This window comes from Onychomys torridus, chromosome 22 (assembly GCF_903995425.1).
Source record: "Onychomys torridus chromosome 22, mOncTor1.1, whole genome shotgun sequence".
NCBI classification, from domain to species: domain Eukaryota; kingdom Metazoa; phylum Chordata; class Mammalia; order Rodentia; family Cricetidae; genus Onychomys; species Onychomys torridus.
In genome coordinates this window covers 3669726-3697514 of record NC_050464.1, presented here as the reverse complement: position 1 = coordinate 3697514, position 27789 = coordinate 3669726, and the positions used below count along the sequence as shown (strand labels likewise).

The 27789-nt window shown below is 46.2% G+C and overlaps 1 protein-coding gene across 1 annotated transcript; it reads right to left on the bottom strand.

The window, feature by feature from the left end:
* Window positions 1-6789: 6789 nt before the first annotated feature.
* Window positions 6790-20921, bottom strand: Slc46a3 (solute carrier family 46 member 3). The gene is made up of 6 exons (XM_036171511.1): window positions 20795-20921; window positions 19942-20154; window positions 13130-14000; window positions 11478-11561; window positions 7798-7954; window positions 6790-7336 (listed from the first exon to the last, which is right to left on the bottom strand). Exons 2-6 carry the CDS (start codon window positions 20128-20130, stop codon window positions 7255-7257), a joined length of 1383 nt encoding a protein of 460 aa, XP_036027404.1. The 5' UTR covers window positions 20131-20154; window positions 20795-20921; the 3' UTR covers window positions 6790-7254.
* Between the last annotated feature and the right edge of the window lie 6868 nt (window positions 20922-27789).

Genomic DNA, 27789 nt, shown 5'->3' with positions numbered 1-27789 from the left:
GCAACTCACTCTGTAGACCAGGCTGGACTGGAACTCGGAGATCTGCCTGCCTCTGCCTCCCAAGTGCTGGGGTTAAAGGCGTGCGTTGCCACTGCCGCCAGGCTCACCTCTGCATTATGAGACTCCCCGTTTATATTAAAATGGTGGCCTTCTGTGTCCTAAGAAAGCTGCTGATGAATAGTCTAAAGCTGAGAAGCAAAGCGGGCTGGTGGTTCCCAGTCTAGAGTCCGCGGTGCTTGTTTGGAGTTGGGAAGTCATTTGGGTTCCCTGAAATTCGCATATCCCTCTGCAGTTTTCCTCGTGGATGCTCTGTCGGTGTTGGAGAATGGTTTCCTGGTGTCCTTGCCACCATTGTGCTTCTGAGTTACAGGAAGGTTCCAGATCTGCTGGAAAAGGGCTCTGAACTCAGTACTTCCAACACCAAGTGATTCTCTGGCATACACTCACAGGCTGTCCTGTAATTCCAATCTGTTTTGAGTGTTGACAAGGAGTTAGGGCCAGGTAAGGGCTCTGTCCTACAGCACTGCCCCAAGTCAGGCATCAATCATGGGTACTCCCTGTGAGTCATGCTAACGACAGACCAGGTACAAATGGTTTCCTATGCCCCCTCAGGTTCAGTGACTTGCAAGCAGAGCTCACAATACTGTTGTTTGCTAAAAAGGATATCCTGAAGGATGGATGAACAGCCAGGAGGAAGAGGCTGAGAGCATTAGTTGCTCCTGAGGGATTTCCTTTGTAGCTCATTATTAACTCACAGCCCCTCTCCCTCAGGGGAATTGAGGTTGGGGGAGGGAGGAGGACCACAGTATTAGTATTTGATTGAAATTCATCATAACACAGGGGACAAAGGAGAAGCATAAGCATACATAGTAGGGTTATGACCAGGAGTTGGGTTTTAACACATGGACTGGGGGTTTAGCACACAGCGTTTGCCTGGACCATATACACGTGTTCACTGCTGCCTCCAGAAGTGCAAATAGGCTTGCTGCCTTTTCATTAGTCCCTATGCAGTGGGTGTGGCCCCCCTTTATTTTTATCGGGGGTCATGCCAACCACCTCTGACATCTTCAAGGAAAGAAACAGTGTTTCTAGAAAAAACAGTGCAGTTGTGCACAGGAACTCTGGAGCATGAACAGGCGGCCTGTGCAAACTCAAGTCAAAATCCTGGTGTGGAGGTAGGTGGGGTGTGGCCATGAAACCACCACTAGCTCAGTAGCTGGTGGCCTTTGATAGCTGCTGGGAGAGGGATTCCCTTTCTTTAAACGTACAACCCCTGCTAGGAGTACCACGCTCCAGGGCAGACCCCACTCCCAAGAGTAGCTGGGTAACATTGAACTCCAAGGGTATAAAGCAAGCAAACAAGTCTGAAGTTGGTTGGGTAGAGAGGTAAGGGTGGAGACAGTAGGTCTGGGGAGGAATTTTGGGGTGTTGAATTTGATGGAAATATACTGCATAAAGTTCTCAAAAACATCTTTTATTACTATTATGTGTGTACCACAGCATCTGTATGGAGGTCAGAGACAACGTGTAGGAGTCAGTTCCTCCTACCATTTGGGTCTTGGTGGCAAGCACCTTTACCTGAGGAGCCATTTTGCCAGCCCTGAGTTAGTTTCAAAAGTAAATTGCAAGATCCCATTGGGGGGTCTACTGAATTTAGATATCCAGAGCAAGGCATTTAGTGATCCATTAGTCCTTTGGTCCATGGAGACCCACTCCAGGACCTCTAGTGGATGTCTGAAACTGTAGATATTACCTAACTCTGTTTTCCCCCAAAAACTATGCCTGTGATAATTAATTAATTTACAAATTAAAGATTCTTAATTTACAAAGTAAAAAGGTCAAAAGCAATAGCTGTTACAGCTATTAGATGGTAATAAACTAAAGCAATCTCTGTCGTGGAATAAAATCTTGTGACTGGGTCTCAAGGCAAGACATTCCTATTTTTGGACTTTGACTATAGGTAACAAGCTATTGAGCTAAAATGATGCTGTAGAGAGATGGATGAAAAGATGGTGAAGAAGGTGGTTGTACATTGTGATGTGAGTGTTGGGTGGTCATATACTGGGAACAAGAGCCTATTCAGGAGATGAGACAACCCACCTTTTTCTATACTGCTGAACCCAAGGAGCATTTTCCTTTGATATGTATGAGTGTTTACCTGTATGTATATATGTATATGCACCATGTGTGTGCAGTATCTGAGAAGAGAGTGATGGATCCCTTGCACCAAGTTACAGATGGTTATGACCATAGGGTTGTGAACATAGGGTACAGGGAATTGAACCCAGGTCCTCTTAACCGCTGAGCCATCTCATCAGCCCCTGTTTTTTGAGATAGGGTTTCTCTGCATAGCCCTGGCTGTTCTAGAATTCACTCTGTAGCCCAGGCTGGCCTGGAAATCACAGAGATCCACCCACCTCTGCCTCTTGAGTGCTAGGATTAAAGGCTTGCACCACTACCACCAGCTCCTTGTAAAATTTGTACTATTTATGTATTGACACATTTTAAGATGGTAGGTTTGATCATAACATTTGATGCAGTGTCTCAATGTCCTTCATATTCTTGTCTTGTCCCCTCCTCCCCCTGCCTACAATCAAATACTTCATCTTTTTCACATGTAAATATAGAGTCCATACATGGAAGAAAATATATTTGTCTCTCTCATGTTTCCCAGCTCCATTAACACCCCTACCCCAACTCTTCTACTTTCACTGAGAACTCCATTTCCATCTGAGTATATTCCCCCACTCCATCAACTCTATCTCTCTCTAACCTTAGCACCATATTCAATGCCTCCAGACAGACATGTTGGAACTGGCTGCATTTACTCATGATCTATTTTTGACCCTAGACTAGCAGTTGAATTCCTCAAAATACTACACTCAAAGTAGGTTTCTGCTCATCCAAGAAGCTACCTATTGACCCTTAACTATATTAAGATGATCCTGTAGAGGGCTGGAACACTGGCTCAGTGGTTAGAGCACTGGCTGCTATTCCAGAGGACCTGGGTTCAGTTCCAAGCAACACATGGCAAAACTCTTAACTCCAATTCTGGGGATCCAACACCCTCACACAGACATACATACATGCAGGCAAAAACCAATGCACATAAAATAATAAATTTTAAGAAATAAAGATGAGAGTTGTGACTTAAAATCATGTCTAGTCTTGAAAACAGGTAGTTAGTGCGGACTGCTCAGGTGAGGACAGCTAAGGTTGTACAGATGCATTTTTGCCCATTTGCAGCATTGGGATCCAGTACAGGGTCTAGCACCCGGTAGGCAAGTGTCTTGCCAGTGAGCACACCCCCATCCCTGCTGATGCGGTTTTCGTAGGCTCTTCACGCTGTTCATTGTGCAGTTCTTGTTTTTGGATATGAGCATGCACACCTTAGCAGTGACGACACTTCTTATCTACTGCTGTAGTAGAATGATCACAGTCCATGTCCCTGCGACTTCCCTTCCTCGTCTGTCACGTGTGGGAAGTGACTAAGACTATGACAGGCTGACAGAGAATGGACTTTGTAAACCATAAAGTGCTTTTTCTCAGATTATAGGAAACATCATGGCATCTGTGTCATCACACATAACTCTGAAATATGGTAGAGGAGTTGATGGAGAAGGAAAGGCGAAGAGGTTCTTTGTTTTTGATGTTTAGTTTGTTCTTGTTTTCTTTTGTGGGGCTGCGCTGTAGGGGTGAAGGGAGGATATGGGGGAACTGGGAGGTGCTGACAGTGTGTGTTCAAATTGGACAAGCAGGACACAAAAGAAAGTGGCTGCTGAACTTTGCCAAGACAAGGTAGGACAGTCCTTTAGACTATTCTGCTAAAAAGACGAGTCTGTCAAATATGCTAGGCCAGTGGGCTGAAGATGGATGCCCCAATGTTACAGAGAAAACTTGGGTGACTATTCAGGCAGCCACTGTCTCTGTCATTTCTCACATTTTTTAGAAGTTGCTTGCTTTCACTTCCTGCTTACTCAGGTAGTATTATATCCTTTTCAGGTCTCTGATGGAATGAAGACGTTATAGTTTTCCTTGTTACCAGATTCAGAAAAGAAATTCACTAAAGAGTTATAAAGTAAGCCGGGTAGTGGTGGTGCATGCCTTTAATCCCAGCACTGGGGAGGCAGAGCCAGGCGGATCTCTGTGAGTTCAAGGCCAGCCTGGTCTACAGAGTGAGTTCCAGGAAGGGCGCAAAGCTACATAGAGAAACCCTGTCTTGAAAAACCAAAAAAAAAAAAAAGAGTTACAAAGTGTATAAGGTTGAGAGACATTAAAAGATAGTTTTGGCACTGCAAATTAGAATAGAAAGTAAATTAGGTATAAACTTCTGGACTCACCAAGATAGGATAGATATGGAATATTTTCTCTGAATTTGTCAATTGTCAATGGACTAGACATTGTTAATGTAATTATTGCTTGTATATATATTATATATAGTTATTGTACTTACTGTATTTAGTTTTTCTTATATGAATTATTACATTCTTTTTTATTTTAGACAAAAAGGGAGAAATATGGTGATATTTTGTTTGTGCTCTAACAAATAAAGCTTGCCTGGAGATCAAAGTGCAGAGCTAGCTACTAGAGGCCAGGCAGTGGTGGCGCACACCTTCAATCAAAGCACTTGGGAGGAGGAAATAGGAAGTGATACAGCTGAGCAGAGAGAGGAAGTGATAAGGCGGGGTAGAGACAGGAGCTCTGCCCCTTCAGTCTGAGGATTCCTGGAGGTAAGAAGTTTCTAGTGGCTGCTGCTCTGTTCTTTCAGCTTTCACCCTGATAGCTGACTCTGGGTTTTTATTATAAAGACCAATTAGAATTTGTACTACAGGTAGATGAGTGGAATTGGGGTGCATGATGTGGAGTTCCCAAATAATCAATAAAGAAGTTAAATTTTTAAAAAAAAAAAAAAAAAAGCAAAATATGGTAAAAGGGCTGGAGATAGAGCTCAGTCAGTAAAAGTGCTTGCTTTGCCAACAGGAAACCCTGAGTTCAATCCCTCAGAACTCATAGTAAAAACCAGCTTGGCAGTGTGACTTGGAGTCCCAGCTCTGGGGAGGTGGAGACTCACTGGCCAGCCAGCCCAGGTTCCTTGGAGAGGAGACAGAGACAATTCTCAAGACACCAGAGTGGCTGATGACTGAGGAACAACAGCTGCAGTTATCTCGTGGCCTCCACAGGCACAAACACACATACACACACACACACACGCACGCACGCATGCACGCACACACCTGCACACCAGGAAAAGAAAAGTGGAAGGTGTTGCATAACCCATGGAAACAAGATAATCAATTTGAAAGGTGCATAGCCCAATGCTTTCCATTCTGTTTGCAGGGTTAGCTTAGTAACCGTAGGGAGTGGTGACTTCATAAACCATTAAAGCTGACTTTGAACAGTACTTACAAATAAAAGTAAGGAAATTGTAGTCATCAAATTAGTTTTGCACTTACTGAGCATGTTGTGAGCAAAGACTGCCCTGTCCTCAAGACCTATGGGGGGAACAAATATAATCTTGGGCTGGAGACGGCTCAGTGGTTAAGAGCACTTGTTGCTCTTGCAGAGGACCTGGGTTCAGTCCTAGCACCCACATGATGGCTCACAAGCATCTGTAACTCTAGTTCCAGGGGGCACAGCGCCCTGTGAGACATACTGTGCAAACATTCATACACATAAAAATAAATTAAATGTTAAAAATTTCAGTGGAAAATGCCAGATGGATTTATTTATTTATTTTTGAGCTGAGGGTCGAACCCAGGGCCTTGTGCTTGCTAGGCAAGCACTCTACCACTGAGCTAAATCTTCAACCTGGATTTCTTTTAAAAAAAAAAAAAAAGATTTTATTGTTTATTTATGTGTATGAGTGCTTTATCTGCTTGTACACCTTTATGCCAGAAGAGGGCATCAGATCCCACTAGAGATGGTTGTGAGCCACCATGTGTTTGCTGGGAGTTGAACTCAGGTCCTCTGGAAGAACAGGCAGTGCTCTTAACCACTGAGCCATCTCTCCAGCCCCTAGATGGAATTCTTATTTATACAGAGAGCTGTGGAAGCCCTGTAGAGATTGAGGAATGGGTGATAGATGTCAAGAACCCTGGCTGCACAGGGAAAGTAGGTGTTTTGGCTGACACATGGCAGTTTTAATGAAACTGGAGAGGAAGGCCAACATGAACAGTGTGTAAAAAGACACAGTGTGTGTGGGTTGAGGGTGAAAATAAGCATGGGTGTAATGTGTTGTGACACGGGATGGGGCAGGATCAGGCTTGGTCATATGCTTGCCTAATTATTTTCCTATGAGCAACAGTTGCTGAAGGATTCTAGCTGGGAAAGAAAAGATCTGTGTTTTAGAAGCATCCTTCTCAGCAGAGTGTGGAGCCTGAGCTAGAGGAAGATAAGAACAGTCAGAGGTGGGAAAGCCAGCCATGTTTTATGGACCATGACAGCCTTCTACTCAGCCAGGGAGTGAGAGCAGGCTGCAAGGTATGACTGACTTTATGCACAGCCTGCTTTATACAGCCTGCTCAGTTTTAAAAATTTTTATTTTTCTTTTTTTGGTTTTTTGAGACAGGGTTTCTCTGTAGCTTTGCACCTTTCCTGGAACTTGATTTGAAGACCAGGCTGGCCTCGAACTCAGAGATCTGCCTGCTTCTGCCTCCCGAGTGCTGGGATTAAAGGCGTGCGCCACCACTGCCCAGCTCAGTTTTAAAATTTAAGATAGTTTTCTTTATAATATGAATTTGTACTCACTCCCCCATTACATATAAAAACCAAGCTTGTCACTGAATAAAATATTAGGAAAAGTGAAAAATATGTATTTTAAAAAATGCTTCTCTTCAAGGGTTTTTGCATCCATCAATAGAGCTTTGATAGGATCTTCCAGCATCAATCAAGTATAGGAAGAATTATAAATGCCTGGAACATTAGTTTCATATCAGTGATTATTCAGCATAAAAATTCTTCATTAAGTCTTCAAAATCCCTGAGCAGTCAGAAGCCCGCTGTGCAGATGGACTGAGGCTGGGACTCCGTGGTTTCCACGTGAGAGGCTGGAGCATGTCAGTTAGATTATTGCTTCGTCTTATTGCCGTTTCCCAAGCCCTCCTGCGCTCCACTTTCTCTGGTCCAAGGAGAGCCTCACAGCTCGCTCCGTTTAGGAAACAGGACTTTTGATACAGATTGCGAATGAAATACTGGTTGTGGGGTGTGTGTTCTTCTGGAGTCCTGGGTATGACCTGTGCATTACTGCCGACTGTCGTCAGTCTGACGGGTGCTCACTGGGCTCTTCCGGGACAAACATTGTGTAGCTCCCCTCTTCCCAGCCAATGCACTTGACAGCCCTACAAAAGCAAACAAGCATCGGGAAGAGGTTAAAAGATCCATAAGTAACCAAGCTTCTGTCGCTTCCAGCCATACCTGGCTTTTAATAAATTATACAAGCTCTGTGTAATAGGCATATCCCGGCATTTTGAACTTCACTGACTCATTATGTAGAGTGTTCCAAAATTAATCAAGTAAAGGAGTTTTTTTTTTCTCTCCTACACCCCCAAGATATTATTCTTAAGAGTCCCCATAAAATGCCTTCCATACACCTGTGACCTAAGGCCATTCCTCCTTCAGTTCTCAGTGGCCAATGACACTCATTCTAAGGTCTCAAATTATTGACAAGTGTGTTCGTGACCAACAATTCTCTAGCAAAGCATCCTCCAAGGCAAATGTCAAGAATCTGTGTCATTTTGCACATGGTGTTAGAAGATTTATTTAACCCATATGCCCTTTGATAAAATGATGAGATACCTACCATAGACTGATACCTGGGAGGATGAGGAGGCCGGCAGACAGCAGAAAAATGAAGCCAGGGCACCAAGCAACAGTGGCTGAATAAATACCGCTGTAAGCCGAGGTCGCAGCCACTCCACCCAGTGTTTCTAAGAAAGCAATGCAAGCAAACAACGCACCTGGGGTGTGGAGGAAGAAAAGGAAAAGGCGGAATTACAAAATAATAGTCGAAAGAGAAACAAGAGAACTGTTTCCTTGAAAACAGTCCTGGAGCCTGGTGGTGGTGCACGCCTTTAATCCCAGCACTCGGGAGGCAGAGGCGGGTAGATCTCTGAGTTCGAGGCCAGCCAGGTCTACAGAGTGAGTTCCATGACAGCCAGGGTTACACACAGAGAAACCTGGGGTTCGATCCCCCCAGCACAGCACAAAACAGGTATGGTGGCACACACTTGTAATCCCAACACTCAGGAGGCAAAAGCAGGAGAATCATTCTTAGCTTGAGAGTCTGTCTCAAACAACAACAAAACCCTGAGAAGTAACCAACCCATTTTGCAGATGAAGAATCTAAGGCTAGGTGCTCCCTGTGGATTGATGGGAGAGATGTTGACAATCCCAATTAGCTATGCTCCAATGTCTATAGCGGAAAGCTGATGCAGGTACCACCAGCTGACTCATTTGGAATCTGCAGCATCTCCTCCCACAGCCTCAATTCCAGCCGTCCCATTAGACCGAAATCTAGCTATGGATAGGAAATACTGTGTGGACATTTATGTGTCTCCTGACTGAGCTACGGCTCTGTCAATTCCATGTCAATTGCTTCTCCGATGTCCTCAGGGCCCAGTTGTTCTGGTGCATGGCAGCCATTTAACAAGCACATCAAATGAATGAGTAAAGGTTTAACTCAGGTCGATACCCATCAATCACCCAGTAGCATGTACTGCCTTCATAATTTATGGTGAGGCAAGGAGTCAGTTTAACTGGCTTTCCTACTTGCTTAGTTACAATATTTTATGTGTTCCTTGTTATACCCAAGAATAGTACTATGGTACACAAAACAGACTCTACACTGCAGGTTCTGGGGTGTAGGGGACCCATCCGTTCTCTAAGATAAATAGGTTGGGCCGGGTGCCATCTGTCTTACACAGTATGCTGTTGTGGAATAGGGTTAGCCTGTTGCTCGACTTCCCGGGCAATCCAACATGGTAAGCAGATGTAGAGATAAGCTAGATTAAATACACCTGAATGAGTGTGCTTTCTAGACTCAAAACAAAAAACAAAAAACAAAAAACAAAACAAAACAAAACAAAAAACAAAAACCAAGCAACTCAGATCTCAGCCTGTTGTATCGTGTCTCCATTTATACTCAGCATGAGTTTGTGAGCGGTGCCAAAGCAAGACAGCTACTCCAGGACACGAGATTGTTAAAAACACAGGCATTTTCAGAAACATTGCCCAAACGCTATTTTTCTCTCCCTTTTAGTTATTCAAGCATGTGTTTTCCCACTGAGCTATGCCCCAGCCTCTGAACTGTCAAGAGTTTAGCTAGCAGAGAGTGAGTGGCGCCTGGTGGCTCTGTGGTGTGTCCCTTCTCCCGTGATTTCTCCAAAGTGCATCATATTTTCATAAAGTAAGTACTTAGAAAAAAATACAGAATGAGAATATATTGAGGTATGAAAATGTGGCCACTATCTACAGTACTTCTGAGTTCAGAGGTAGGAACAAGATAACTATTATTTTCAGATTTATTTTATGTGTATGAGCATTTGGCCTGCAGGTTATGTATGTGCACCATGTGCATGCCTGGTGCTCATGGAAGCCAGAAGAAGGTATTGGATCACTGGCACCAGAGTTACGGATGATTGTGAGTCACGATGTGGATGCTGAGCACAGAACTCGGGTCCTCTGCAAGAGCAGTCGGGACTCTTAAGCACAGAGGCCTCTCTCAGCCCCTTGTCTACATGGTTTTTCTCTCATTGCTGTCCCGTTGGTATCCCATCAAAGGAACACTGAAGCCAAGGGCGAAGGTCTGTTTCTCCATGGCGCCCTTTCAGAGTCTTCTATTCTTACGTGCTCTCAAGACAGCCATTATGACACAGTTTATGAATGACTTGGAGAACACACAGCTTCCAATAATAAGACTTGAAGACTGAAGTATGCAGTTTTCCTCAGCATTGCCCAAACTCACACAAATACAAGTGCTCTATTAGAAACGATTCATAAATACTCATGTAAGGACATCTGCACAAGGCTAAAATATGAGACAGGGAAGTACCGAAGTCTGGTGATATCTGCAGGCTACTGAGGGAGGCCAGCACCCTAGGCCAGTATCTAGTAGCAGCTGTTCTTTTGTACTCCCTGTGGTGATTCTTTGCCTGTACTACAGGCTCTCAACTCCCCTGCTCTCATTTGTATTGGGGGGCTTCCTTGCTGGCCACCTTGCCGAAGCCCTTGGTCAAAGGAACAGAGCTGAGCTGGGTTATGATGTATTTTTCCTGCCTGTCGGGGCCACCTCTCTGGCTGCCTCCACACTGCCCATTCCTCTGCATAACCTTCCATGGAATCCCCTTGGCTCTGTGTTTCCAGCGTGGCCTTATATTCAGGTCCAAAAGAAAGCCTTTCTGGGGCCCAGTGCAAGAGTGTAACTGAAGGTCACTATGCCCTTCTAAGCACGGACGGCCTCTGTGTCTACCGGCTTCACATCTGCAGGTTCAGCCAACCACCCACCAAACCTATAGTTAGGCACCAAACACGCACAGACCTTTTTTTTCTTATTCCCTAAACAACACAATAAAATGACTATTTTCAAAGTTTATCTCATCTTAGGGTCATCTAGAGAGGTTAAAGCTTAAGTGTAAATGATATGCAGATACTATCCAGTTTAAACCTGTTTTAATTATTTTCATGCATTTTTTTTTGTTTAGTGTGCAAAATAATGAGTTTGACTGAAAATTTCACACATATGCCACTGTAACTTGTTCAGAATATTGGTGTCTGTGAGGGGCTCTGGAACCTTCCCGTCAGACATAAAGAGACAGCTGCATTTAGATGTTGTAAATACAGCTAACAAACGGCTAGGGGTTAGTGTGATGTGTCTGTATACTGAGGAAGGCCAGATGGAAACACAGAATTCCCAGGCTTTTTAAGAGTTTCATCTAGAAACTGGACAACAGCGAGAGAACTGTCCCCAGCCTGCAACCCACGCCATTTGACTTCCCCTTGCTGTCTGCCTCCGAAGGGATCATCCACACCTGGGTGTACACACCTGGGTGCTGTACAACTCCAAGGTCAGAACAAACCTGCCCATGAAGTCACCCATTGGACCCCTCTTTGCTGGAAAGGGAGCACATAGGGTCTGGGCATGGTCCACAGAAGAGGATCATCCAAGCACTCGGTAGACATGAACCAGAGTGGTCCAGCTAGCCAGAATGCAGGGATAGGAGTGCTGTAGTTTTGCCGTGGAGAGAGCCCTTGACTCTGAGGTCTCCTTTCTTCTTCTGGCTGAGACAAGGCCAGAAGCCCTCTAAATCAGGGCCCCTAAGCAGGGCCCCCTCTGCCTGCATGTAAAGCTTTCCTACCAAAGCTTAGCACTTCCTTCCAAAGGAGACCCTGGCAGAAAGGGGCTGTAGGCGGCTCAGAAGCTGCCAGCATCGAGTGTACAGACCGGAGTCGGAACGTCTGTCATAGTCTGTGGAGTCAGCTCACCTTGTTCAGTCGAGTGGACCACCTTTGACATCATGGACCTCAGGACAGAGAGTGGCATGATGGAGAAAAAGAACGGGATCCTGACTGTGAGATGAACAGAAGCCAGGATAAGTAGTCAGATCAGGGTGAGTCAGATCAGATGCTCTCTTGTCTAAACATCCTTTCTGGTGAGCAGCCTGACCCACTAGCTGAAGATCCAGCTACCTGCAGTTTTGCCTAGTAAATGAACAGACTACTGACTGGCCATTTGGAGCTTGCTTTATTCTAGCATTCTGGTTTGGGTCCTACAAATACTGTTGATGGATGTTTTGGTCCAGATGAGACCTATTTTCCTAAGGATGTAATAATTTACTTATCAAGTTTTGACTTCTAATTAGCTTTTACCTGTTTAAGAAATATTTATTATTTTCATTTTTGTTAGTTTTGTGTGTGTGTGTGTGTGTGTATGTGTGTGTGTGTGCATGTATGTATGTGTGTGAGCCCATGGGGACCAGAAGAGAGCACTAGATCCCCTGAACCCAGAGTTTAGATGGTTGTGAGCCAGGGAACTGAATTCTGCTCCTCTGTAGGGGCAGTACCTGCTCTTAACTGCTGAACCATCTCTCCAACTCCTTTTATATGGTTTTTATTTTGGCCTTTACATTCTTGGGGCTCTTATTTCCTACTGTAAGGGTTCCTTTATAGGTAAACTGGCTATTTATTGTCACATTGGTTCATTTTTTCACTGGAAACTTCATAAACACAATTGCTTTTTTTTCTTAAATTATGATATATATGTGATATATATCATGATATATACATATGATAAATGCACATTGAATGTATATAATAAATATACATATGAAACAGGGTCTCACTATCACTATGCAGCCCTGGCTAACCTGGAACTCCCTTTGTAAACCAAGCTGGCCTCAAACTCACAGAGATTCCCTTGCCTCTGCCTCCCAAATGCTGGGATTAAAGGCATACGCCGCCATCACCAGTCATGCTTCTTAATAGAATCATTTTTAGTCATACTATAAAATAATGGCATTTGCTTTTGCAAATAGTGTATTTACAGTCTCCAGAGTATTTGCATATGTTGACTTAATATGGTCTCCTGGAACAGGGATGTGGCTCCTACTGTCTAAAAGGCACTGCGTAAAGTGCTTCCTAGTTCTCCAAGACTCTTTATAAAACCTTCTGAATGAAGCTTTCCAGTGAGTGTCACACAAGGAGAAAATAAAGGGTTCAGAGGAATGAACTCGCCAAGGTCACCCAGTGGTAGAGGTGGAAATCAAGCCTAATTCTGATTCTCCAAACTGTGTCTCCAGCCAGTGGCGATGGCTTAACACCTCCATGGTAGAAACAGCTGACCAAAAATCCACATTACAGTTTCATCTCTGTTCCAACACAGCCTTCTAAGGAACACTCATTTCAGTAAAAGCTACACTCAAGAATTGAGTCACACCAAGAATGTCCCTCAAAGTATTTTTGACAAATACACAAATTTGGAAAATCGTGATGATTCCATCTGACATTTTAATTACTGACTTCTGGCAAGCTGGCTGTTTGCTTTAAATTGAAGTAGAATGGGTTCATAGAGAGCTTTATATTAAGTGTAATTCCCCTCCTCCCACTTTATACAAAATCAAACACATCTGTAAACTCACCTAAAAACATCATCAGAGTGGTCCTGGTGAAAGCCGCGAGGACCATCCCCACCATGGTGGTAAGAATGCCAATAAAGGTAATGTGAAGATCCTTCAAGCAGTAGGAAAAGAGCCATATGCCGAGGAAACTACTCAGAAAGGAGAGACTGCCCAAAGCTGTGCCGTAGCCTATATAAACCTCATCCCAGCAGAGCGGAGAGCCCAGCTCATAAAGTGTGAAAATTGGGGAAATGCCAATTATCACAAAAAAGTAAACGACAATGGTAAAAATCAGCAGACAGAGCAAAGATCGCCGCTTACTGGAGCCGTTTTTAAAAAGCATGTAAGTCCGGTAAAATAGATCCTTGAGGCTCTCCTGGCAGGACGCAGTGACAACCTGAGCTGAAGACTCCCTTATGGGATCATTGAGGAAAAACGCGATGTACGCCAGGTTGGCCATAAGGACTACGGCAATGATGAAATAGGACCACACAAAGCCCAGTTCTTGGATAAAATAGCCAGATGACAGACCCGTTAGCCCAGTAACGACTCCAAGCATAAAGTCGAGGATGGCTATTCGAATGATTTTCTGCTTGTATTCTTTACACTGATCCACAATGTAGGCAAAGCAAGCGCCCCAAAATGTGGTGTAATTCCCAAAGAGGGCGCCAATGAAGGTGGACGCAATCAGAAGCTGGAGTGGAAGCTTGAAGTGGGACAGCGCACACAGCCAAACGTTGGTTCCCAGAGAGCCAAGAGAGGACAGAACCATGGGGAGTTTCCGTCCATGGTTGTCGCTGCTGGACAAAAGCATGAAGGTAGACACCAGACCAGGAATTAACCCACTCATTTCCACCTGCAGGTTGAAGAGAGATGCCTTTTTCTGAACTTCCTGCAAGGACAAAGACAGTGTTTACAGAGATGACGACCATAAAAAAAGATTGTAGTGTATAATTCCTTTATATTGCTGCTGGTGGTGAATGGGCGGCCTCCGGGTATGTGGGGAGACAATACCAATTAAGTTTTCACGCCATTCATATAGCATATATCAGAAGGTTACATTACCCACACTTAGTCATGGTATCTACACACCACTCATGGTAGAGACTCAAAGCTATAAGAAGAAAAACAATGCATGCATCGGTGTGTCTGTTTATACAAGACATGTGCACACCACAGACTCTGATGCTAGCAGTACAATGCTGGTTTCCCTTCCCTACCCTGTGAACTATCTGCACTGATTCCAGCTCTACAGCCTGGGTGATGACCCTTGCTGTGACGGGTCTTCCTGCCCAGGCTACCGGGGGCTGTAAACAGTTCACATACATTTGCTTGGTAGATTCTAAAAAGGCAGAGTTTCAGCTCCCTTTTAATCTTTGTGTCCACAGACAGACTAGTGAGAATAGATTCCTTCACTGACTAAAGAAGCAGTAAGATAGACCCAGAGGAAGAGTCTTGAATTGCTCCTGACAGTTGCCATCTGTGGACTGAGCACGCAATGATGGCGGACAAGAGGACACACACGTGGGGAGCTGTGACAGTCATCATTGCAACCATTGGAAGGGAAGAACTCGGGGCTATTTAGAGATACCTGTGGGGCTGGAGATGTGGTTCAGTGGCTGGGAGCACTGACTGCTCCTGCAGAGGACCCAGGTTAGGACCCATCACCCACGTGGTGACTCACAACTGTCTGTAACTCCAGTTCTAGGGGATCTAATGATTTCTTCTGGCCTCCACAGGCACCAGACATGCACATGATGCACATACATACATGCAGGCAAAACACCCATACACATAAAAAAATAATTTAAAAGTTCTTTTAAAGGCATACTGTGTTTGCCATGTCTCACTGTTGTCCAATTCATGCACAGTTTTTACAACAGGACATGCTACGCCACGTGTTAAGAGTAAAAGACCCATGTTGTCAGAAAGCAGTCCAACAATTAATGAACTATAAAGAAATGTAGCTGGGAGGTGGCAGCTCACGCCTTTAATACCAACACTTGGGAGGCAGAGGCAGGTGGATCTCTGTGTTTGAGGCCAGCCTGGTCTACAGAGTAAGTTCTAGGATAGCCAGGGCTACACAGAGAGACCTTATTTCAAAAAACAAAACAAACAAAAAAAGTTTTCCTGCTCCAGTATAACCTAGCCCAGAGGGAGCAAGAGCTTCATCTTTTCACCCTTGGTGTGACTGTCTCTGAGGGCAGTACTGGGCACAGGCATACTCTTGGTGGGCACCGAACAAACACATGGCCAAAGAAGATAAGGCCTCTGCCACTTGCTGGCCATAGAAGATATTTTCAAATTATTGTGTCTGTTGCTGTTTCTTCTGATGGGAGGGAATGAAGGCTTACTTTGCAGGCTGTTGGTAGGGTGACATTTGAAAGACATATGAGTTGCCAGGCACCAGCCCCGGGGCCATGTTCAGTGCTAAGTCCTGCCTGTTTAGGCGCACATCTTTGTGTACATACGGTAGCCATCACGTAAGTATTTCCTGAGTAAATAAACAACAGAGTCATCTGCTCAAACGGGTTTTCCCAGCAGGGTTTCTGCTTTATATCGGTCTCCCCTGGCTTCTGCTTTTCCTCACCCAGTCTTTCACAGCTACATCCTCCTCTGCAGTCTATGGTAACAAAGTCACAACAGGGACATAAAACACAAGCTCCAGGGTTGGAGGGATGGCGCAGTGGTTAGAGCACTGGCTGCTCTTTCAGAGGACCCAGGTTCAGTTCCCAGCATCCACAGTGGCTCACAACCATCTGTGACTACAGTCTCAGGGAATCTGGTGCTCTCTTCCAGTCTCTGAGGGCACTGCATGTATGTGGTACACAGACATTCATGTGGGCAAAATATTCATACTCTTAAAAAAGACATTTTTTTAAAAAATTTCAGGACAGACTCCTGTTACCAATTTACTTCTTGAGAGGTGATCATGTGACAAGCAAATGGTGTAGTGAGTGGTTAGAAGACTCCTTCTTCCTCAGTCAACAAGCACACCCCCCCCCCATTTCTTCTCTTCTTAGCCAAAAGCACCCACCACTGTATAAGGGTCCCCATGGAGATAAACCCCACTGACAAGGTACAGAGGTGACCTCTCTAGTCACAAGGCTCTGAGAACTTGGAACTTTGAAAAAGTAGATTAAGATAAAAATCAAGTTTTGTTTTGAGACAAAGTCTTGCTAGGTAGCCCAGGCTGGCCACAAGGTGTAATCCTCTAGTCTCAGCAATAGTGTGTGTGTGTGTGTGTGTGTGTGTGTGTGTGTGTGTGTTATGGTTGTTTGAATGAAAATGGCCCCCACAGACTCAGAGGGAGTGGCACTATTCTTCAATAATATATGCCCATGTTGGAGAAGTGTGTCACTGGGAGAGGGCTTTGAGGTTTCAGAAGTTCAAGCCAGGCCTAGGGGCTCACTGTCTCCTCCTGCTGCTTGTGGATCCAGATGTAGAACTCTCAGCTCCTTCTCCAGCACCATGTCTGCCTGTGTGCTGCCATGCTTCCTGCCACAATGATAATGGACTAAATCTCTGAACTGTAAGCCACCCAATTAAATGTTTTCCTTTGTAAGAGTTGCTGTGGTCATGGTGTCTCTTCACTGTAACTAAGACGTGTGTGTGTGTGTGTGTGTGTGTGTGTGTGTTAATAAAAAGGGTTAGAAAATAAGACTTTCATTAAAGTATATATTTTCAAATACTAAAATATAGGTGAGAGAGTGTGGTTCATTCTTTAATTAATTTTTAATATGTTGAGACAAGGTATCCTTATGTATCCTTAGTTGGTCTTGAACTTGTAACCCTTCTGCTTCTCCCCCAAGTGCTGAGATTACAGATGTTCACTGCAATAACGCTTATTATGACTTATTTTGTGGTGACAAAGATTGAACCCAAGGCTTTGTGCATGTCAAGTAAGCCATCTGTTATTAAGTTACAGCCTCAGCCCTTGGATTATTGAGACAGGAAGTCTCACTATGTTTCCTAGGTTGGCTTTGAACTCATGATCTTCCTGCCTCTGCCCCCTAGATGCTAGAATTACAGATCATGTTCCACCATTCCACGTTTCGTTACATTTCTTCTCTCCACACCCTGAAATGTAGAACAGTATCTTACACGCTTGCACACAGGCACACGTGGGTGTGTTTGTTCTTGGGACGTGTCACAGTCATCTTCAGTGATCCACTTGACACAGACTGGAGTCGGGCTGCAGGAGGGAACCTCCGCTGAGGAATCACCTCCATCAGACTGGCCTGTGACCAGGACTGTAGGAGGTACCATCCCTGGGCAGCCAGTCTAGGTTGTGTAAGGAAGTCAGTTGAGCAAGCTATGGGTGCCTCTGTGGCCTCTTCATCAGTTCCTGCCTCCAGGAAACCTGCCTCGGTTTCCCTAGATGATGGGCTCTAACCTGTAAGCCAGATAAACCCTCTTGTCTTCCAAGCTGCTTTTTGGTCAGTGTTTTTTTGTTTTGTTTTGTTTTGTTTTCCTTCCAGACAGGCTTTCTCTGTGTAGCCATGGCTGTCCAGGAATTTGCTCTGTAGACCAGGCTGGCCTTACACTTACTGAGATCCACCTGCCTCTGCCTCCCGAGTGCTGGGATTAAAGATGTGCACCACCACCACCCGGTTTTGGTCCATGTTTTATCACAGCAACAGAGACACAGACTCGGACAAGAAAGACAAACAAATATGGCCGAGCAGTACAGGGCTCCCAGTCATATTGCGCAATGTTATTTTTATACTCAATGGACAGTTGGGGCCAGGTGGTAAGAAAGAAATTTTGTTTTTCTAGTCCTCTCCAAGGGCTGGCTCTTTACTTTTAGGGTGCCCAGGACACAAACCCTTAGCTCCCCTTCATTTGGAAATTGAGGAGCCAAGCTCACATAACAGCTGGCTGCTGGAGAAGGAAGCTCTGAGCAGGGGACAAGGCTCTCAGGTTCAGAGGGAGGAGGGTGTTCTCTGAAGCCATACCAGGGCAGCATCCGGAAAGCGCCCAGAAGGCCGCGATCTAGGCACAAGTGATGCTGTCAGCCCCTTCTTGTCTGGTCCTGTCCCAGCTGTGCGCAGCAGGGTAAAGGCTAGGTACAGTGGCTCTAGTTCCCTATTTATCAGGAAAGCACCAAAAATCTCGGGGCACCGACTTTGGGGGACAAGACCTGGAATAAGGGACAGTCTCTTGAATATGAGTCCAATTGAAAACAAAACAAGGGCTGGAGAGATGGCTCAGGGGTTAAGAGCACCGACTGCTCTTCCAGAGGTCCTGAGTTCAATTCCCAGCAACCACATGGTGGCTCACAACCATCTGTAATGAGATCTGGCGCCCTCTTTTGTATACATAATAAATAAATAAATCTTAAAAAGAAAACAAAACGAAAAAGGAAAAGAAAAGAAATAAAAAACAATCAAATTGAAAGTTTGGCCAAAATCTAATGAGACCACACTGCTCCAGGCAGTGTGTATGGGGGATGGGGGTAGAGAGTTGGTCAGTAACCAGGTCTGGAGGGGCTAGCACTGTACTTCCCCCCTAGGCTCCTCCCACTCCAACAAGGGGCTTGCTCCTGTCACCTGGGGAGGAGTGAAGGAAATCCCTGACTCAAACATAGAAATGACAAATCCCTGGGACTTTCTCACTCCTGAGAGAGATGGACTGTTACATTTTGGGTTTTTATTTATTTATTTATTTGTTTATTTATTTATTTATTTATTTATTTATTTATTTTAAAGCTGAGGAATCCAACTTGGACACCATAGCATCATACTCATGTGATCTTGGTTTCTTCCATCCATCTATCCTTCCTTCCACTGTATCATTGTTGTCAATACCTTGAGACCCTGGCCTTGAACTCACAACCTTCTCCCTCAGCCTCGTGAGTATTATGATTACAGGCCTGAGCAGACACTCTGCAGAGGACAGTAAACCATTCGGTGAGGCCCCTACTCTTCTCTTTATGACTGTGCAGGCCCTATGGCTGATCAGAAATGCTCTGTTCCAAGAAAATTCTCCCACAGCATGAGGAAGTAAGGACAAGGTTGGCCAAGCAACTGGACCTTGTCCTACCCAGCTTCAACCTGATACCTTGGGGCAGCTGGGGTGGCTTCAGGCTTTCCCTTGGGGCCCTCTACCATGTCCCCACCTCAGACTCATTTGCCTGCACAGAGACCCTCAGATCCAGGGAGGCAGCTCAGCGCTCTCAACCTCCTCTCCTCTGTGACTGTGAAAGAAGCATCATTCTCTTGTTTCCACAAAATATCCCTAAGGAGAGCAGCGCTGAGCTTGTAAATGTGGCACTGTAGGAAAGCGTCCCATGTCACCTCTCTAACGCTGGACAAAGACTGCCTCAGGCCCCAACAGTGACAACATAGCTCTGTCAGACACTACAGAACTGAGGGAGGCCCCGGAATGTCGAGCTAAACATTTTTAGGCTATTGGGAGCCAAAGTGAGCACAACCCAGTCCAGATGTGGGCATGTGACGGTGACTCAACACTTATCTCGTGTCACCACCTCCTGACCTCAGCAAATGCTGCCGCAACCCTATGGGTGACAAAGGCCTTGGTCCAATTTTTCAGACCTTCGTTTTGTTTTCAAGAGACCAACGAAGAGTGGATTGCGGGTTGTAGTGAGATTTCCTAAGGAAAAGAGAGCTGGTCCCACACTCGGAGGGATTTTCGAAAGAGGCGGATTAAAAGGTGTTAGGAGGAACCATTAACTGAAATGGGAACTGAGAGAAGGCCTTTGATTTGAGCTGCTTTTGAGGGGGGGGGGGATGATGGAGGGGTGTCACACCCTGGAGCGCCTCTGGTTTCCATTCCCTGTTGACTAAGGATGGGAGGTTTTAATTCCTTACCTCCCGGAATGCAAAGATCGGGTCGCTTTTGTTTTGCGCGCATTCAGAGACATTGCTACCGGAAGCAAAGGTGTAGTTCCCGGTTTCTTCCCATATCCTCCGGTACACGTACTGCGCTGTCAGCGGGATGGTCAGCGTCATAGCAAACGCGTTTAGGAGAATGGCGGGCTCGATGAAAGAAACCTTCATATTGCTCAGGTGGGGAGATGGAGTCTGTTTGTTAGAGGGAGGGAGGGGAACAGGGGAGAGAACTCATCAGTTGATTCCTTATCCCAGAGGCTAAACTCTCAAAGATGGGGAAGTTGGAACAATGTGTCATAAACATGAGTAAGCAAAGAGAGAGTTCCAGATTTCTGAGAGTACCCTTGCCGGGAGAGGGTCCCCCGTACCTCTCCAGGGAGCGGACTGAACTCTCTCAGGACTAAGTTCTCCCCGGCTCTGCTTACTCAGTGCTCACAGCGCTGCACCGAATAATAATAGCACGGGCTGGTTCCCACAAGGTAAACAATGAAGTTTCCCGGGAACTCGAAGGTTACGCAACTGTTATTATTTGGCTGCGGGTGAAGGGCCTTGCAGAAAGCAGCTCCGGATCGGAAGGGGAGTTTCTGTTTTCGTTTGCTAAACTCACCCCACGGTTACACACTTCCTGCCTGGCTAGGCGCAGGTAGGGCCGTTTTCAGGACTGGGTTCTCAGTTACCCGTGCGGGGCGCAGCGCCCCGGGCATTCCAGCGCGGCTCCCTAGCTGGGGACAGCGGGAGGCAGGGACAGCGAAGTGGAGCTGGACGCAACAGGGGAACGTCCTTGGAACGGGACACTGGGGCCCTGTTTGAAGGCAAAGCGAGATAGGCGCACCTCCCGGTCTCTAGTGGCCCCGGACTCAGTCCCAGCTGCTCCCCACGCCGCCGTCTCGGTCTTTGGGCCCCGGTAGCGGCTCGGCAGTCGAGCATCATCACCGGAGCCGGGAGATAGAGATCTTCGGCCCGAGCTGTCACCCTTCCCTAGCTCGCTTGTGATTGGGTCCTGCGGCCGGCGCCCCCGCAGGGATTGGTCCAGCGCAGCGTCACTCTCTTGCGCCCGCCCCCGAAGGCCGGGCTAGCTCTCCCACAACTGCAGGGCAGGTTGGGTGACCCCGCAGCTCCCAACAGGTTCTGCCAAGTGTTTCTGGGTAAAAGCTGAAGAGCTGCGGAGCCTCACGCAGGTCGCCTTGGCAGCTGGATGGAGAGTTCGAGAACAGCTGGGACCTCATAGCGAGTCTCCTGTCCAAAGCAGGAATATGTGTGTGTTTGTGTGTGTGTGTGTGTGTGTGTGTGTACATATATTATATATAATTTCATAAAACATTATTTTATAAATAAATAAAATATATAAAATAAAATAAAACACCAAAAAGTGGTTGCAAACGTCACACACTAGGGTTGCTAGGGTTGCAGTTCACCGTAGCATATGGATGGACCCAGCGAGCATCTGCCAAAACAATGCAAGAGAGAAGAAAGCGCTTCCCAGGAAGGACACAAGGAAAGAGTTCCTAGTGGGGATGTGTTAGCTTTGGAAATTTTAAAGAAATATTTACTACAATTTTATGTAAATATTTATTTTGTTTTTTGTATGTGCACCTTGTGCGGAGATCAGAAGATGCTAGATCCCCCTGGAATTGGAGTTACAGGCAGATGTGAGCTGCCATGTGGGTGCTGGGAACTGAACCTAGGTCCTGTGGAAGAGAATAAGTGCTCTTCATCAGTGAGCCATCCCGCCAGTCACCCCTCCCCCACTGGAGGGAATTTTAAAATCTCTGGGAATGTCCGTTCTTCCTCTGTTGAGAGGATATAGTAAGTCTCACAAAGCACACGCGGCAACCTCGGAGACAGTGGGAGAGCAGTCAACGGCCTCTAGTACACACAGCTGGAACACTCCTGGAGCCCATGGGTATCACTTCCTGAGGAAGAGGAGCAAACATGAGAACCACAAGCTCTGTGGTTTGGGGACCTATCCAAAAGAGGAAGGCCTTGGGTTGGAGTGGTTGTGTCAGGAAGTGGGACAACCCTACGATGAAGTGTCCCAAGCTTATCTAGAAGTCAAGGTCAGGTGTGGGCCAAAGCCATGATTGAGAAAGGAGTAGCCGTCAGGAATACGGGTCATTTTTGTAGTGGAGGCATTGAACCTGGGTCCTCTGCAATGCCAGTACGTGCTCTGAACCACTGAGCCGTCTCTCTAGCCCAGACATGACAGTTTAAGATGGCAGCACAGTGGATTAACTGGTAGATCTGAGACACCTTCAGGGTGTGAAGGTTGCTGAGAAGAGCTGACTGAGCAGGAAAGGTTGTTCTGTCCGGGAGAGATTCAATCTGATGGCCCCGAAACTTCCAGGAAGTGACTCCTACAGTAGTACTTTTGACAGTTTCATGGCACTGTAGAAATGCCCAATCCAGCTCAGTCTATTTTCTACGAAGTTGGGTTGATTTACACCCTCTGGTTAATGATCTTAACAAGGAGCAACATGTTCAGTTCAGCAGCTTATCTTTTCAGATAAAAATCAAGGAGGCCAACCATGCTCCGAGATCTACTGGGACGGCATCCGTCTCCCAAGCAGCATGTCCACCTTGATCCTGGGAAACTTCACTTCAACTGTTCTCACTCAAAGACACGGGTTGATGGAGCCATCCTCTGAACACTACGGCCACCGCAAGGGGAGAGGGGAAGCGACTTGATGCAGCTGATACCAGCTCTAAAAGGTTTACTCCAGAGGGGACACAAGCCACTTCTCACATGCCATTTGGCTAGAACAGGTCACAGGGCCACGTGGAGATGTGTGATCCCATCAGGTGATCTAGAGGAGCAGGGGAAGAAATGAGGCAACTAGCTCTGATGTCATCTATGTCCTAGGCCTTAGTTCTCATCAAAATCAAAAGGCAGGAAAAGACACGCATCTTATGGGGCCAAACTAACATTCGCTCTCTGTGATGTTCTGCTGCCCTCCATGTCTCCATGAAGAAGAAAGCCGGGCCATCATATGGTCATGGAGAGTCCGGTGACCATGGTTATATCAGCCTTTCCCTTTCCTTCTAAATACTATTAAGCACATGAGTACGTATATTAAAGGAGCCTTCACGGACTGTTGATTGGATGATGTTGCTGTCCCGGGCATGGTGGTGAACAAGTCAGGAGGCCATAGTTAGACAGCCAAGGGCTTTTCCTTTATTTGTTAAGAAGAGATGAAAACAGTTGAAAAGAGTGGAAGTCCGTGGGAACCACTGAGAGTCTTCAGCCCCACACTGCCGCTGCTCCTCACAGGCTCAGGCTTCCTTCCTTCGGAGTCAGAAGGAGAAAAGAAGGGCTGGGTGTCCAGGAAGAAGTAATACTGCCTGCTCATCAGGTGTGTGTCCCTGGTAGTGTTTTCTAAAATGTGGATCAAGCCAAGTGTGGCCAGCCAGGAGGATCACAAGTTCAAGGCCAGCCTGGGCTTCAGCTTTGTCTCAAAACAATTTAGAAACAAACAAATAAATGCATGCATAAATATGTAAAGTGGATCAACAGGTGTAATCTTCCTAAGGATAATTTTGAAATTCTATCTCTAGTTCACTGACCTAAGAATTTTAATATAAGTGAGTGTGCTGTTAATTGTTATCAGTTAGTGACATTTAACATCAGTGTTCATATTTGGATTTCTCTGTTCCGACAGATGGGGTCTTACTTACCATGGCTATTTTAATATGTCCTATTCACGAGAAAAGACGTGGACTAAAGGGTTGACAAGATGGCTCTGTGGGTGAAGGCACTTGCTGCCAAGCCTAATGATCTGAGTTCAAACCCTGGAGTCCACATGGTGGAAGGAGAGACCTGACTCCTGTTACCTGTCCTCTGACTTCTCCATACAGGTGCTGTGGCATGCCTGCGTCCCTCCCCCCCCCCACCCGCCCTCAACCAAACAGAAACAAATTTAATGCAAATGAATAATTCAACAGCAACAAAAAAAAGTGGGCTGAATATTACAAAGGCTCTATCCACGCTAAGAACAGAAGGGACGGTGTCGTGCCACGCTGTTCCAGAGACGCTTTCACTGCACAGGAGAGCCCATGCTGTGCGGGACAGTGCCATGTTTTAAAGCAGCAGTTCTCAGCCTGTGGGTCGTGACCCCTTGGGTTGAACGACCTTTTCACAAGGGTTGCCTAAGACCATCCTGCATACCAGATATTTACATTATGATTAATAACAGTAGCAAGAGTATGGTTATGAGGAAGCAACAACAAAATGATTTTATGGTTGGGGTGTCACCACAACATGAGAGATTGTAAGTATTAAAGGGTCACAGGTTAGAAAGGTTGAGAACCATTGCTCTCAAGTGGTCACTACCAGCTTTTGTTTTCAAAAAGGACGTGGCTTTTCCTTTCTGATCAAATCGACTAAAAGATGATGAGCATATGTCAGTTACTCCCAAGCCTTACATGGGCACATAGCTGATAAGAGTGCAATATGGCTCTCTGCTGAGCACAAATTGTAGACAGGAAACGTAATAAGAGCATATGATTCTGTCAATGATTTGCCTAAAGAGACCAGAATTTATCTAGTTTAGTTAGAAACTTGTAACTTCTCTTCTTGACCTCCACTGCCCAGGAACTGATGAACATATTCTGTTTAGACTCCAGGACTAGACACCCCTTTTTGCTGCTCTGGGGGAGCCCTTCCCAGTTTCCTCTGAAAGTTTGCTTCCTACACTAAATGGTTCTACCCACTCCCACAGTCTTGCCTGTGACATGCTGACCACACCCCTCTCCTCCAAACCGCTTTCTTCGCCTACATCCAACGCCCAGAGCTTCCTTTGCTAGAGCGAGCAATCCCATATCCAAAAGGATGCAGACAAGAAGCGTTTCTGACTTCAGGGATTGGGAGGTGTATTTAGAAGAAATACTATTTACATAAAGTTTACTGGCCAAACATTCCTAATGTGAAAAATCTTAAAATGTGAAATATTCTAATTTGGGGTATGCTGATGCTCAAAAGATTTGGATTTTGGAACATTTCAGATTTTCATATTAGGGGTGCTCAACAGAATCCCGGGCAATCAGAAATCAGGACTCCCCACTGGTAAGGATTTTAGTTATTACTTCTGCAGGACCTGCATGGCTCTAAGGAAGCTTCATGTCAGAAATGCAGTCTCCACTCTGAGGCAGAAATGCAGGTGCTGGTGGTGCTGGTGGTGGACAGGGCCAGCCTAGCATGGGGGTTGGGGGAGGGGCTGCAGGGGAGAGTCAGGAAGGAGCAGAGTGAGGAGGCCACACAAGCCACTGGAGCACCTGTGGCTCTTAAGAGAAAGAAATGAAACTAGTATCCAGGAACCAGAGGTGTCCCACTTTGAGGGCATTGATTCTTGAGAACCACATGCCTGAGAGGTGGACTTCCTGTTCTGTTTCTACTTCCTCAGAGCAGTGGGAGGAGGCTAGAAGCTGAGACCAGCAGCCTGAGCTCTCTGTAATCAGGACTGTGACTTTTGGACTTAGTAAGCCCTGCTCACCGGGGCACGGTGAGGAGGGGGAGGTTTACCTCTCCAGAATGGGAGCCCTCAGAGAATGAATGTATGGCCGGCCTCCAAGGCAGGAGAGGAGCTCTGATTGTTTTGTGTGTACAGTGAATTCATTGTGACCTATTGCCCACCGCACCAGGGTAAATGGACAGGAGGCCCCCACAAGAGGCTTTGCTTCATGGTGGGTTTCCCATACTGTTTAGGGTTGAATCTACGCCTTTCTTGATCAGTTACACGTAACTGTTTGAGTGACGTACAGAGAACAACATGGCCACTGTTCTAAGAGAGTGTTTTGTCCCTGAAGGCCCTGGCCTAATCTTTTTTTTTTTTTTTTTTTTGGTTTTTCGAGACAGGGTTTCTCTGTGTAGCTTTGAGCCTTTCCTGGAACTCACTCTGTAGCCCAGGCTGGCCTTGAACTCACAGAGATCCGCCTGCCTCTGCTTCCTGAATGCTGGGATTAAAGGCGTGCACCACCACCGCCCAGCCCCTGGCCTAATCTTTAATGGGTGTGTGTGTGTGTGTGTGCAACAGCATGCATGTTTTTAGAGTTTGTAGTATATTTTGTTGTTTGTTAGAATATTTTGGTTTTTCAAGACAGGGTTTCTCTGTGTAGCTCTGGCCGTCCTGGAACTCACTCTGTAGACCAGGCTGGCCTCGACTCAAAGAGATCCACCTGTCTCTACCTCATGAGTGTTGGGATTAAAAGTGTGTGCCACCAACGCTTGTCAAGTTCTTGGTGTTTTAAAGAACAAATTGAGTTTTAAACATGTTACAGCTTGAGTTTGTGTTGATCCAAATCAGTGCTATATCATAATAATTTATCTGTCTGGCCATAATATATCAACTTGAGTTTCCTTTGTATTTAATTGTGGTATTTTAAATAATGATAGAGGACTATTTCTTAGGGGAAAAAAATGAACATAAGCTGTGTTGGCCACAAAGAAACCTCTGATAGGCCAAGTTTTTTTGTTTTGTTTGTTTGTTTTGGAGCTGAGGACAAACCCAGGGCTTTGCGCTTGCCAGGCAAGTGCTCTACACCCAGGCCAAGTTTTATGAGAAGCAAAATCGCCTTCTGGTCCTTGAGGGGGGCAAGACCTCCTGGTGAGTATTCTCCTCAGCATACCTCTGGGGCAGGAACTAGGGAGACAGCATCTGCCCACTGGACAGAACAACCCACCATCCCTCATTTCCACAGCCAGGCAGGGTGGAAGGGCCCTCAGCTTCCTGGGGCTGACTCCTAGGGCCCTAGGCTGTGGGGTTGACATCACAACAACCACGTTGTTCACCCTTCAGTGGCTCCCTGGCTGAAGGAAGGCCCTGTTCTGTCAGGCCCCTCCCAGGACCTTCTGGGCCACACGTGCTGACCCTCCCATGCCTCTCTCCCCCTTCCTCCCTTCTCCCTCTTCGTTCCTTCACTCTGTTTCCTAAAACCTGCTGGTGACTGTGTCCTTCGATCAGAGATCTGGAAAGTCTGGCTGAACCCAGACCTCGTTCCTCCTGAGAACGAGAACAACGCCGTTACCAAAAGCCTCCTGTCACCACCCAGGGTTAGCAAGTGTCCTGTTCCTCAGGCTACCCCCCCCCCCACAGTTGTGTCACTCACAAACTCACCTGTGATGGCCTGGGGTGAATAGGCAGAGGTCCATTAAGCCTGGAGGGACTTGTTCTCTGGGCTGAGGTCCTGATACTTAGTCTAATCCCAGAGCTCTGTCTGTGGCAGCCAAGGCCCCAACCGCTATCCTGTGAGCATGGGCCCCAAGTCCAGGACTATGCTGCTGTGCTGATGCCCGGCCTTGACCCTGTGTTATTTGTTTGTTTGTTTGTTGGGGTTAGAAACTATCTTAAAGCAGCCCAACTAAGGATAGGTTTCTGTCAGCTCCTCAGGCCTTAAGGTCATTAAAACGGGGGTGGAGGGTGGGGGGGAGTGCTGACTGCAGTGAGGGGGATTGGGGAACACAGAAGTCCACCTCTCTGTCTCTAGATCCAGACTTGTCTTTTAAAAGGAAGGAGACACTGAGTACTGCCACCTTCCTGGCTCCTAAAACCCAAACTCTGCCTAGTCTCTGCGTTGTTCCCGTTACATCTCCCTCATGTTAAGTATGGGCTCATTCCCAGAGTCAAGGGAAATTGTTTTCCTATCACCCCCTCCCCACTTGTTGACCCCCTAGAGATCTCAGGGCCTCCTTTGACTCCAGGCTCAAGGCAACACAGACCTGTTGGGCTTAGGCGTTTGCTGGCTGGGAGATGCTGTGCTCAGCATCCTCACCAAGTGTTCAAGGATCGAGGGTTCAGTCACCCTGGAGTTATAACCATGATATCATATCCTGTGACT